Source organism: Manduca sexta, unplaced genomic scaffold, assembly GCF_014839805.1.
Source record: "Manduca sexta isolate Smith_Timp_Sample1 unplaced genomic scaffold, JHU_Msex_v1.0 HiC_scaffold_2450, whole genome shotgun sequence".
Lineage (NCBI taxonomy): Eukaryota > Metazoa > Arthropoda > Insecta > Lepidoptera > Sphingidae > Manduca > Manduca sexta.
Window position 1 is genome coordinate 1 of NW_023593416.1, and position 12,250 is coordinate 12,250.

Consider the following 12,250-nt stretch of genomic DNA (forward strand, 5'->3'; position numbering starts at 1 on the left):
AGTCGCAAATTTATGGCGATAGGCTCGCCTCTGATCACATCATGGGATGGAACACACAGGCGAAAAGCGGATGCCCTGGTAGCAGCTTTACTTACATCTTTGGGGATAAAGGTTGATTTTGGTCATGTTTTTATAAACTCATTGAGTGTAGTTTGCTCCCTATTAGAACACTCGAATTCCGTGTAAGATTACATTCAAGGTCTTTACCCGTTGTTTCTACACTATTTTGTCTATTGTGGAATAGATAGGTTGTGATCATGAAGGTCGGAGTTCAATACCATCATGGTTGATAGCAGCGTCAAAAGCGGGATTGTATTGAGTTTTGTTTATGTCTAGTTTTGCTTACCCTAAACAATAATCCAACTTTCGATATACACCTTCTCTTTGATATACACTTTCATATACACAGTGGGGAAATATCCCTGGCTCACTTTTACCTATGTTAATATTTACTTATGTTACAAAAATGAGAAAGTTTTCATTTTGGTAAAAATTAGAAAAGACAATAAGTCATGGGACCCTCTTTATTTATATTTCGGGATTATTGGAAATGTCCAGTAAAAAGATTTAGAATCATTTGATATATATAATTAAATTTTCACGAATATAACAAAGAAGTAAGAACCTCGTTATAGTGAGCCAGCGGTATGACAGAAGCTAGGCATCGAACCTATACCTATAGGTTTATGTAGTGACTATTCCACATGACAATAGCGTCTGCAGGATTGATTCTTGTATCGAGACAAAAGTTTGTGAAACACAAAATTTGTGTATGCTATGGTAATGACAGTTGGAATAGAATTACAGGTGTACAGTTTGTATCCATTGCTTTTCATCTTGATTTCATTTACTGGTGGCACGTTTCTCATATGTGGGGAAGTCCGCCTGGGTAGGTACCATCGTAATATCTATTTCTGCCGCCAAGCAGCAGTGTGTAGTCACTGTTGTGTTCAGGTTTGAAGAAGCACATTGTAGCTAGTGTAACTATTGGACATAATAAGACCTAACATCTTATATCTCACGATGGCGAGCGTAGTTGAATACCAAACAATACTTTGTAATTCAAGGTGTTGGATGGTGTTTCTACTGTTTTTGAGTGGTCGTATCGCTTACCATCTGGCGAAAGGCAAGCTTGTCTCGTCATTCAAAGCAATAAAAATAACTTTCAGCTTTACCAGTCTTTTTGTCTTCTGTTAGACGTTACTGTGGTGTTTTATCTATATTTATATACAAAGTGGACTGGACTGGAGGAGTGCACCTTTTCACTGATCTATTTATTTGAAATACTGCACAAAGAATATACCTTGATCAATCAAATTACCAATATACCTCTATTTATTGGGCGTGAAATCAAAACCACAGTTGGTTTCCAATATTTTTATTTTTAAATTAGTGGCAGTGAAGTTTTAGGTATGCTGTGTTTATGAACGTAATCCGGTACTGCACCACGTCCGGCTAGCGGCTGTCGGCGCTCGGGGACGACCTTGGACCTACACTCGACCAGCATTTGACGTACAGGCTTATAGGCACACTTGGCATATTTTGAACCAATATTTGCGTCTATAACCAATCAAACATCAACTTTGTGCATAAAGTCGATATTGCTTTGGCTTAAGGCGCAAATATTTTGATAAATACGCTCAGGGTACTGTTGTTATAAATCAAGGCGAGACTTGATTAAAAGTAAACCGAGGCTCAATAACATAATGACAATTATAAAAGTCACACACAGGCGAGTCAGAGGGATGTCTCCTAATGGTCGATTATGTTCGTGTTTCATGCAAACAATGCAAGACCATACTCTATGCAAGGTCCAATATATGTCCGCTGTATCAGCTGTACATTAGGAGAGAATGGGTAAAAATAGTATTTTATCAGTAAATGCAACCTGTTTACAGAACCTTAAAGTATTTTGGACATATCGCCAGACGAGAACCAGACAACCTCGAAAAGATGCTCATGGTTGTAAAGTTGGAAGGGAAGAGACCACGAGGAAACCCCACACGATGGATAGGCCAGGTTTCCAGCGCTTTGAATGTCTCCATTAATACAGCATTTCATCAGGAAGAAGACCGAAGCCGATGGAGATATCACTGCGAAGATAATTGAGAGTCACGATCCTTAGTAATGAGGGACCGACTGGGGAGAGAGATCATTAAATATTTGTTTCATTAGTGTTACACTTCAGTGTGTAGACATACTTAATTTACAAGCCTGTTTGAACGTCAAATGGATTTCGTCAAGTGTAGGTAGACCAGAATTCTTGAATTTTAAATTTATATAAACATATTTGGCACTTTTATTCGTTTTAGCAATCTATAAACAATTATTTACAATAATAGAATTATTTTGAAATCGAAAATATTCGTAATGTCATGTCTGTATCATAAAATTTAAAAGAATATATTTTGACGAAAAGCAAAATATGTTTCATAATATAATGGTAAACATAATTAAGTTTTAAGTAAACATTTCTCCATAATCACTGCTATTTTATTAGCACGATTTCTGTTCTATGGTTTGTAAATAATTGTTTATAAATTGTATTGTTTTCCATATTGGCACGTTATTTGAAACTAAAACTGCGTTCATGCGATTCCACTAACATTAGTTTACGTATTATTTTTGCACAATGTGTTCGTGTGTAACAAATAACCGATTAAAACAATTCACTATTCATTCCTATAAAACGAGATAAGAAAACGAAATAACCATTTCGAAAATCAGTTTTATCTTTACCGTATTATCTAAACGTTATGTATGTTTATTTCGAATTAATACGTCATTACGTGTACCTAGTCGTTAGCGTTGGATGGGAAACGGTGGCCGTCGTATCGACTATCGACATTGAGCCACATCTCTAAAACCCCGTTATAACTGGCGTACCATTGCTTTCGCGTAACTAAGCCTTCATTTTGAAGATTAATTAGTACATTATTATAAAAATGCTACATGCATTACCAACCATTTATCTTCGAATTCTTCACGTTTCTTGCGACAAACATGGTCTTAAATCGATTATTCGTACAAATAGAATCCGATAAAGAATCGATACTGACCCACCATTTCACATTCCTGACGATAATATTGTTACGGCAGCGTTCAACAGTTGTTGTAGATGATACTTAATAATTATGTCAGTCAGTTAACTATTATGAGGCATCTAGTGCTCTTTGGCACCGCACAGGACTATTCAGCGTTGCCTACTCCATTAATTATCAATAAAGTATATTCAATGTATAGGCTGTAATTGATGTAATCTTTTTAACACTGAAGCATTCTTTTGATGACATTTCAAGTCTTCAATATATCGATTTATTGTGAGTAGAATCGATTGTTAAACAGTAGTTAGTTTGACATAAACGCGAAAATAGTCCTGTAGACGCCACTGTTGACGGACCGCGCAACATTATCATTTGTACACCATCGCAAAGGAATTAGGCGTTACATAAAGATTACTTTCAAATAGCAAATGCTTCCCAACATATTCCTCGTCACACGGGACCGTTTCAATTCGATTTATATCTCTACAGCTGCCACGAACTACCCTACTTTCCAATCGTCATGTGCAAAGTTATCATAAATTAGTTTCATTCAATATAAACGGTTCTTTATCTTTAGCAATATTGATTAGCCACACATTTAAAGTAAATATTCGTTCTAAACGTTGACAGCATGAATTTTAATTCAAGAATCGATATAACCTATCAATCATTTTCAATCGATATCAAAAACTTACTTTACCACCGATTCATTAACATCTCAAAGTTGCATAATATTCATTCATAAAAATGCTTATCTATCAAATACTTCATACAAAATTGCCTTCCCTTACTCGTACTAAGCTCACAAGCCCATCTCCGCATAGCCATCTTGTCCGTTCCGTTTCACTCAAACATTTAAAGCATATTGAAAGATGTTAAGGATTATGTAACGCCCAAATCCCCGATCGATTAAACGCGACTCGTCCGCGCTCGACCCCAAATAATACTTTATACAATTTATTAATTACTCCTATGCACATAAAAATATTAAAAACGGAACGTTTTCATTAACTAGACAATATAATAATGTGCGTAACGGATCGTAATCCCATAGACTCACCATTAGCTGTACAAAACGAATTAAGCGAATGATTTAGACAGCGAGAAAAGAAATTTCACCGTCTTTTCAACACACCTGCGATCGATAGCTTCAAGCGCAGGCTGGATGTGAACATCACCATAGTCTCTTGCCTACATCTTACGCCTTTTAAACCGAAGCCACCCAAAATTATCATGTCTGTCGTGACGAATCTCTTAACAATTAATAAGATGACTGTTTTAAATCTTTCGTGCACTTGGTGTAATATAGTTTTTGCTTTTAAAATGGCAATGTACATAAGTATTATTCGTATCATACATCTCAAAGCTCACATCCAGCCTGCGCCCTGCCACAAAATTTCACACCATTTCTTCATATAAATTCCATATACCCGAAAATGCAACTTACAATGAAACATACAGTTCTGCCGCAATGAATTTCAAAGGCGATTCAGTTATCAGTCCGTTATGAACCGATAATCAAATTGTAGAGCAAAAAGACATCCAAATGTACGACGCTCGTAACTCGGCCACGATTTTATTTCTTACAATATTTCAACTTTAGTCTTACCATCTTAACAGCGAGAATAACTTGAAAATAATTAACTCGAGGGCAAATCACAATATCAAACTTTTAAACAATAACTTTAACATTCAAAACATCAACATGGAATGCGAGACGGCTCATGAAAATATTATGCAAAATATATTTGCGTAAACAAACGTTGCTATAACAAAACCAAATGCACTAAAATATGAGGTAGCGGCAACTTCATGAACCGTATTCCAGAATGAACGGGAGGCGAAACCAAACCCGTCGTAGAGACGCGCGCTGCGCAGCGGCCCGGAGCGAGGCGGCGCGCTCGGTCGTCATTAATGTTACACCTTAATTATCTATACATTTGATGGTGGCCTCCGCGGAGCCGTAAAACTTATTACATTTCATATATCATACATTATTGCGTGTTCCGTTTCACGCATCGACACTATACAAAAATCAAAAACATCCCACAACACTACTGTATCATAGAGCTAATAAATACAAGAATCAACTTACCCACTACAAATACCCATTTTGGCATGATGACTTGATGCGATGGCGGTATAAAGGATTCGTATTTTAGTTACAACCTCTTTTTATAACATTGAATTTATTAATATAATTTATATATCTATTATATATATGTATAATGTTATGTGCTCTCTCTGAAACATCGCCCTAGCTACACGGAATTGTCGTCCAGCGCTGACAAACCATCTCTTTATTGACTACAGTGAACTCGAATCAAATTCTGCGAGTAACATCACACGGTTCTGTAACGCACCGCCTCCGTCTAACCTCATTCGATTACATAACATTATTGTTTATAGTCTGTGCGCACGCGCAGTGCCGTGACGCTGCGGCACCGGCGTCCGGCGACCGGCCCGGCGTCCGACAGCCGCGCGGCCGTGCCAAGTCACTAACTTTATTGTTTTATTTGCATCTTTCACGCCTAAAGTGGTGTTATTAACAGTTAATATGAATGTCGATTGTGCAATGTGATCCATACAATACATATTCCTCGATGCATTAGGCCAGTCTCGAGTGTGAGTAGAATGAAGGTGGTTGAGCAAGCGAGAGCGGTCGCCGGGTGCCGGGCGCCGGACACGTGTCGGAGTGCTGGCTCGCGGTCACACAGTGAATCGTCGCCAACGCGCTCGTGTACAATTTATTATTTACCTAAGAACATACGACGACAATCTCGATGATAAATATTTGTGCAGTTATTGTGTTCCGCTGACATCGGAATATAATACACATTACGCTAATATGAGGGGTCGGCGTAAGCGGCCGGCGCTGTCGGCTGGCGCCCGTCTGTGCACCGGCGCGTACACTTAAACGATCACCTTAGAAAACGATAGGAAGTCAGTTTTACTTATAATAATTTCGCTATTTATTACCTAAGTCGCGTCGGCGCGCCTCGCACCGCGGGGCGAGAGGTCGCGCCGCATTCAATTTTATATATAAGTCTCTAATCGTTCACAGCGGATTGAGATCCGAGCCGAGCCGTTCACGCTGCAGCTCTGTCACTCACTCTGTGGGTATGTGCGCGGTGTGTGCGCCGGGGGCGCGGGGGTCGGTGCGGCGCTCGAGGCTCGCAGCCGTCAGCGCGCGGCGATGCGGCACAGCGCGTGGCGCACGGCGGCGGCGGCGGCGGGCACGGCGGCGCCGCACAGGCCCGATCAGAGTCTGTCCTCTTCCTCCTCCTCCTCGCCCTCGTCTCCCGCCTCCTCGTTCTCCTCCCGGTAGCCCGGGTGTTCGCTGATGGCGTAGTAGTTGCCATTGTATATGACGCCGAGCTCTCTCAGCGCGTCGCCTCTGATCGTCGCCTTAATCGTCCAGTTGTAACAGTCGTCCGACTCTGATTCGCGGTCGAGCCGCTCCACGTCTAGGATCTTTGAGCTGAGCCGTTCCAGTATGATGCCGATGTCCTTTATGGTGAGGTGTCGCTTTTGGTCCACGCTCAGTTGGTCAATCAACAGCAAGAACTTCTCCGATGTGACCGCCTCGTCTTCAACGAGTGTGTTTTCTGTTTCACTCTCAGACGAGTCGCGGTCACCTCGTCGAGCCGATTCTGCATCTAGGAAGCGCACGTGGCCTTTCGGTCGGCCCTGTGGTGAGGCGCGAGGCTGCGCGTCCTGTATGGGCGAGGTAGCGACGCTTTTGTGTACGGCGATCCGGCGTCCTTCCTCATGTAGCGCGCAGCAATGGAAGTCGCACTCGTCTGGCGGTGGCCGTGCGTGTGGCGGGTGCGGCGCAGGCGAGGCGGGCGCGGCGCGGCACTCGGACGTATGCACGTGCACGCCGCCCGGCGTGTGCTCGAGTGAGCCGGGCCCGCGCGACAGTCGGCGCGGCGCGGGGCCCGGCTCGTCGTGGTTCACGACAGTGATGTGTGGCGGCGGCGGCTGCGGCCGGTCCAGCGACGTCTGGATCACGAGCGAGGGCCGTCGGTCCGGCTTGGCTTGCCGCGAGGGTGAGCGCGCGGCCGGCGACGCCGCGGGCCGCTGGTCCCAATGCAGCACCACCGTGACGCGCCCCTTGTTGTCCATGATCTTCCATGAAGGCGTCTCATCGTGTAACTCGAGCGCGTGGATCGTCTCGCATACTATTTTGGGGATTGCTGATATTGCTGAAAATGGAATAGCATAGAGTCAAATAACGTTGATATGTGCAGGTGTGATATGGTAGATGTGTGCGCACTGACCGGCCTTGATGACGTCGACTCCTGTGGGATACCATCGCTCGCCCTGGCGCAGCAGCAGCAGTACGGTATTGGGTGGTAGCGTACGCCAGTACTCGCCGTCTTCGACCTGCGTGCCGTCACTCTCTAGCACCAGCCGCACCGGCTCACTCGCAGCTACTGACAACTTCTCCTTACCTGCCGTCAGAACACGCAGGTTAACAGGTTCCGTTACTAAGAATACTTATATTACATTCAAGTAGTTTTTTGTTTTATCAACGACAACTCATTTGGGTAATTACTTACTAAAATTTTAATTTAAAAATCAAAGTAGAGAAAACAAATATTATTAAGTATGTAGTAGTATGTGTGTTGATATATTTTTTCAATTACTTAACACCGACATGGTGACCATGATCTATAAGACAATGCAGCTACCAACCGTAAAAATACATTGAATTTGTACAATGAAACTGACCTAACACAACACAACTACTCGCTATGTAAACCCTTAAATGTTTCAAAACCCACTCAATCCGAAAAGTAATGAAGAAAACTTCACAAAGACGGATGTTTATTGGCTAAACGGTGGGAGCGGTGACAACCTCGAACCCGTAATCAGGTCACGAGCGCAACCAACCGCGCAGCCCTGTTGACCCGCTGCTAAACAGTTTACTACAGCCGGACCGACCTCGACTCTGTATTCTAGGTGCCGTAGGACGTTGGAAGCGAACTAATAGAAATATAAAAGAAATAATATGTATTTTCTTCAATTCTCTTAATGCTAAGATCAGGCGGAATATATGTTTGTTAGCATCTTATTAGTTCAAAAAACCAGAACGTGTATTTGATCAATTTTCTTAGGTAAATATGGCATTATTTCGTTTCACTGCATCGTATATTGCATTTTAGTAAAAGTAGAAGGGAGAAAGAAATTGGCAGTGGTCAAATTCATAGCATATCTTACCCTTCTGCTTCGCTTAACCTGAAAGGAACTAAATTGATATACATATTTGAGAAAACTGTCTAATAGTTAGGTTATTACTCTGCTACCTATTATTGACAACAAAAGTAGCAGCTGTAACCACCCTTGTAATTAAGTTCTCAGAGCGCCCAATGTGCTTTATATCCTAAAACATGAGATTTAAAGTCTTCTATAATAATTTTACATACATACATACATCTACAATGTCAAATTGGGAAACAATAGTCTTTGCATATTGCAGGGGTGGTAGAAGGTAGAAAAAATTATTTCAAGTTAAATATTAATTTCATTGACGTCATCCCAATGTTCCTTAAGGTAGTCAGGTTATTTTTAACCCACTTCACATAATGTTGTTCGTGGAACCGTCCCCACCGATCCCAAACATTCTGATCCAGGTTGAGTGTTTGCTATCCTTGTTATTGCCACTTTGTTTTTCTCCATTAAAAGGAATTGTTATTTTTATTCCTTATTTTCGTTAGTTTTATGATTACGATTTTAAATGGTTGTCACCTCTACTAGATAAAATTTGTCGCCAAGTCGATATTATTTATGTCATATTATAATGTTTTTAAGTAATTGTAATTGTGCTCAGTTTTATTACGGCGAAGTCATTAAATCCGGATCTGATTGGGACTGCACAATGCAATTTCGATCAAGGTACTATTTTATAGATGTAATATATTACTATTTTATAGTACACGAGAAGAGCGCACCCCAAAATTTACAGTACAAACTCATGTAAAACCTCATTACTAATACAATTTTACACAATATAAGGTTTCACTACAAAAAACACAAAATCAAATTATCAGACAACACGAAACTAAAACGTAAACCTATATATCTAAAATTTTAAAATGCCAGTCTTTGGAAAAAATGCATGAAATTTTCCGCTACGTACTTCCTAGAGACGGAAATAGCTTTGCAGCAAACTAATTTTGGAAAAAGCCAGTGGGAGTTGCCGGGCAGCCTCGGTGCGAGTGTCGACCAATGGGTGGCCTATATATAGACTACCGGAAAATATGTTATATTAACTGAAAGTCTTTTTCCGGAACAGAAGTTACCATTGTCCATTTTCTGAGATAAAAAGCCTAAATATAGCGGCATATAATATTATATGTAAATAAAAATCTCGTCATTTACTACTAAGTTGCAGGTGGTAACATATTAGTATTCGAACGGATGGTGGTCACCGTACACAACGTATAAAACCCGTCATAGTGGCTCCCGAAGTGCATTTTGTGCCGGGATTAGCTTGTGTATATCCAGATATACACAGGCTCGCGAGGTCGACACTCTACATGGTCTTTACTCCACTTATCATCAGGTGCAGTGGGCTCGCGTTGACGTGCCAATGTAAAAAAAAATAGTTCAGTCTAACAAATCTAGGCATTTCTAATGTTCTAGCTACCATTGGCGCTGTGTCAAGTTTAGTTCTATTTAAACTCTGTAGCTATATTAAAGCTAGAAAAGGTAGGTAGAAGGTAAAAGGTATACACTATACAGGTTTAATTTCCTAAATGACACAAATGTATGTTTGCATCATTTGTTTTGAGTTCGGTTTTTTAAAGTCCGTTGTGATTTATAATAATGATAAGGCTAATAATTTTAGGTTTTTTGTAAATTAAAAAGCTATTGTTACTATGTGGTTTGTCTTATGTGAGCCCAGGTTGATCAGGAGAATCAGAAAGCTGTTTGAGGGCGCCACATTTCCTTTTCTGGTTTAAAGTTAAGGTGGTAGCTCAAGGTCCATTTTCATACATTTTGTTTCGGCTTTAATCTGGGTAACTAAACAAGTATTGGCAAGTAAAGAATTTAAATTCACGTCTAGTTAGTGATTAGTTCTCGCAGTTGAAAGAAAATGTAAAAATAATTAATAATCATGGATATTTCTGGCTTTAAAATTTCGTCATTTAAATTTTAAATATCCATGATTAAATTACATTTAACTGGACCTAATGAGCTACCACCTTAACGGTATTAGTAAAATAAAGCAGTTCCATATTTTACAAGACGGAAACGTGTAGTTATTCCAGTTTTATAGACACCAGTTTTCATATTTACTGTAAATTTCACAGCAGTGGGAAAGCTACGTTCTAGTCCAGGGATAAGATTCAAAGTATCGTAAAAGCCAGTTTTAATTGTTGAAATCCATGAGCATTGCCACATTCAAAAACACAAAATTTAGTATTTTACTACTAATTAAACAAAAAAGTTGTAAACATATGAATAGTAAAAATAAACCCAATTAATCAAATTGATAATAATACAACGATGAATGATATCAAATGAAACTGAAACGGAAGTAATAGCAACATTAGGGGCCTGTTCACGATGTAAAAGTAAACTCTAATAATTAAACATAAAAACGGCGACCAATACGAACTCAAAATCCCAAATAAATAGTAAACAAGAATGCATTTAGCATTTACTGTCTAACTTAACAGGCCGTTAATGTCACAAGTAAATGACAGTTGTCGAGAATTAAATATGAGTTCGCTTTAGTCTATGTTCAACAATAATGACAAAGCTTGCACCACTGAGATGGCTGAGGTAGGTATTAAGAACACTTACTTATTTTTGTATTAAGTATAAAAAAGGATTATATTAAAATAGAAGATGCTAAATTATAATAAAAATTTGTAAATATCCTTTCAATTCATAAACGATTCAAAGCTGTAGTTATAATTCATTAAACTAGATTAGGTAATGCGAATTGAATGTATAACTTCTAAGTTAAAACGCGTTTTTTCATTCAGCCAGCTAATTAATAAATATCTATTACCGCAAATTAATATATTCAAATATGTATTTCATAATCATTTTGCTTTCTCTATGTCAAACACCTGTAATTGTATTGCTAATACTGCCCGCGTATAAAAACTGTGTCCACTGACCTCTATGTATTAACTCTTCAAAGCTAGTGACCACCAGCCCCTTCCTCACGTTCCGAGAACTGTCCCATATCTTGAAAGGCCTCTTTCCTCTAACCTCCTGAAAATACATTAATTTGAAATACGTTTATTCACCTCAAACTTATAATCATCTGTTCTAGAGTGATGACAATGTAACCCATTTTCATTGATTCAGGTACGAAACTATATTTAGTACATTAGGATGTAAGTAATACGAGTAACGCCCCGCAGGCTCCGGCGGAGCTGCCCTGTCGGTGCGGCCTGCACTGGCTGCAGCGGTGCAACGCCCGTGCGACCTCCCCACCTCCCGTCCCGCGGCCCGCGCTACACCCGCGCACACCCCGCTGCGCCCCGCCCCGCCCCGCACGCACTGTGCGTTGACCGACTGACATCGGCACCCTACACGATCTTTAATCTACACTGAGACTTCACAACTTGTGGACCATTAAAAGTTTCAACAATACATCAGTGTCACAAGTAGTAGTGGGTACATGGTAGACAATTTTTTATCGCTGTTATATATAAAAGAATAATTATCTCTGGTGCATCAAACGTTGTGACATAAAACCGTCCCAAGTGTCGTCCGATCACGTGTATAAACGGCACGTACCTCTTGTATTTCAACAATCATTGTCCCCGATCACTACACACTTGACCGACAATGCACCACACCTTGTACTAAATACACAGAACGTTCAGTTAACTCGGAGTATGGAGAGGTTGTATAGAAGGCGGGCGGCGCAGTGCGCGCCGGCGGAGCGCCGCGGCCGCACTGGGCGCGAGTCGTGACCCGGTCGCGGCATCGCCCCCCGCGCACATCTCTCACCCCGCCTGCTCCACCGGCACACACCCCCCGCTACCCACGGGCGCGCCCTCCGCCGCGCTACCGCTCCCGCCCCGCCGACCGGCCCCGCACTGCAGCGCTCGCCTGTAATCTCTTGATGCCGTAAGATCTTGAAATTAGCGATGCCGATGATGCACTTTTTGTAGATTCAAGGCATTTTTGGTAATTGAAATTTTTTATCAGTAGGTATATAGAGTTTTTTT

At 40.8% G+C, this 12,250-nt stretch overlaps 1 protein-coding gene across 1 annotated transcript; it reads right to left on the reverse strand.

Moving 5' to 3' along the window:
- Positions 1 to 2,818: 2,818 nt before the first annotated feature.
- LOC119188362 lies at positions 2,819 to 11,977 on the reverse strand. The gene is made up of 4 exons (XM_037446016.1): positions 11,814 to 11,977; positions 11,186 to 11,282; positions 7,328 to 7,501; positions 2,819 to 7,252 (listed from the first exon to the last, which is right to left on the reverse strand). Exons 1-4 carry the CDS (start codon positions 11,832 to 11,834, stop codon positions 6,306 to 6,308), a joined length of 1,239 nt encoding a protein of 412 aa, XP_037301913.1. The 5' UTR covers positions 11,835 to 11,977; the 3' UTR covers positions 2,819 to 6,305.
- Between the last annotated feature and the right edge of the window lie 273 nt (positions 11,978 to 12,250).

Excerpts from the sequence above, each read along its gene's own strand:
- LOC119188362 (XM_037446016.1), bottom strand. The coding sequence starts at position 11,834 with ATGATTGTTGAAATACAAGAG. Across the intron at positions 7,502-11,185 it reads TGAAGAGTTAATACATAGAG|GTAAGGAGAAGTTGTCAGTA; the intron begins GTCAGTGGACAC and ends TTCTGACGGCAG. Across the intron at positions 7,253-7,327 it reads AGTCGACGTCATCAAGGCCG|CAATATCAGCAATCCCCAAA; the intron begins GTCAGTGCGCAC and ends TTCCATTTTCAG.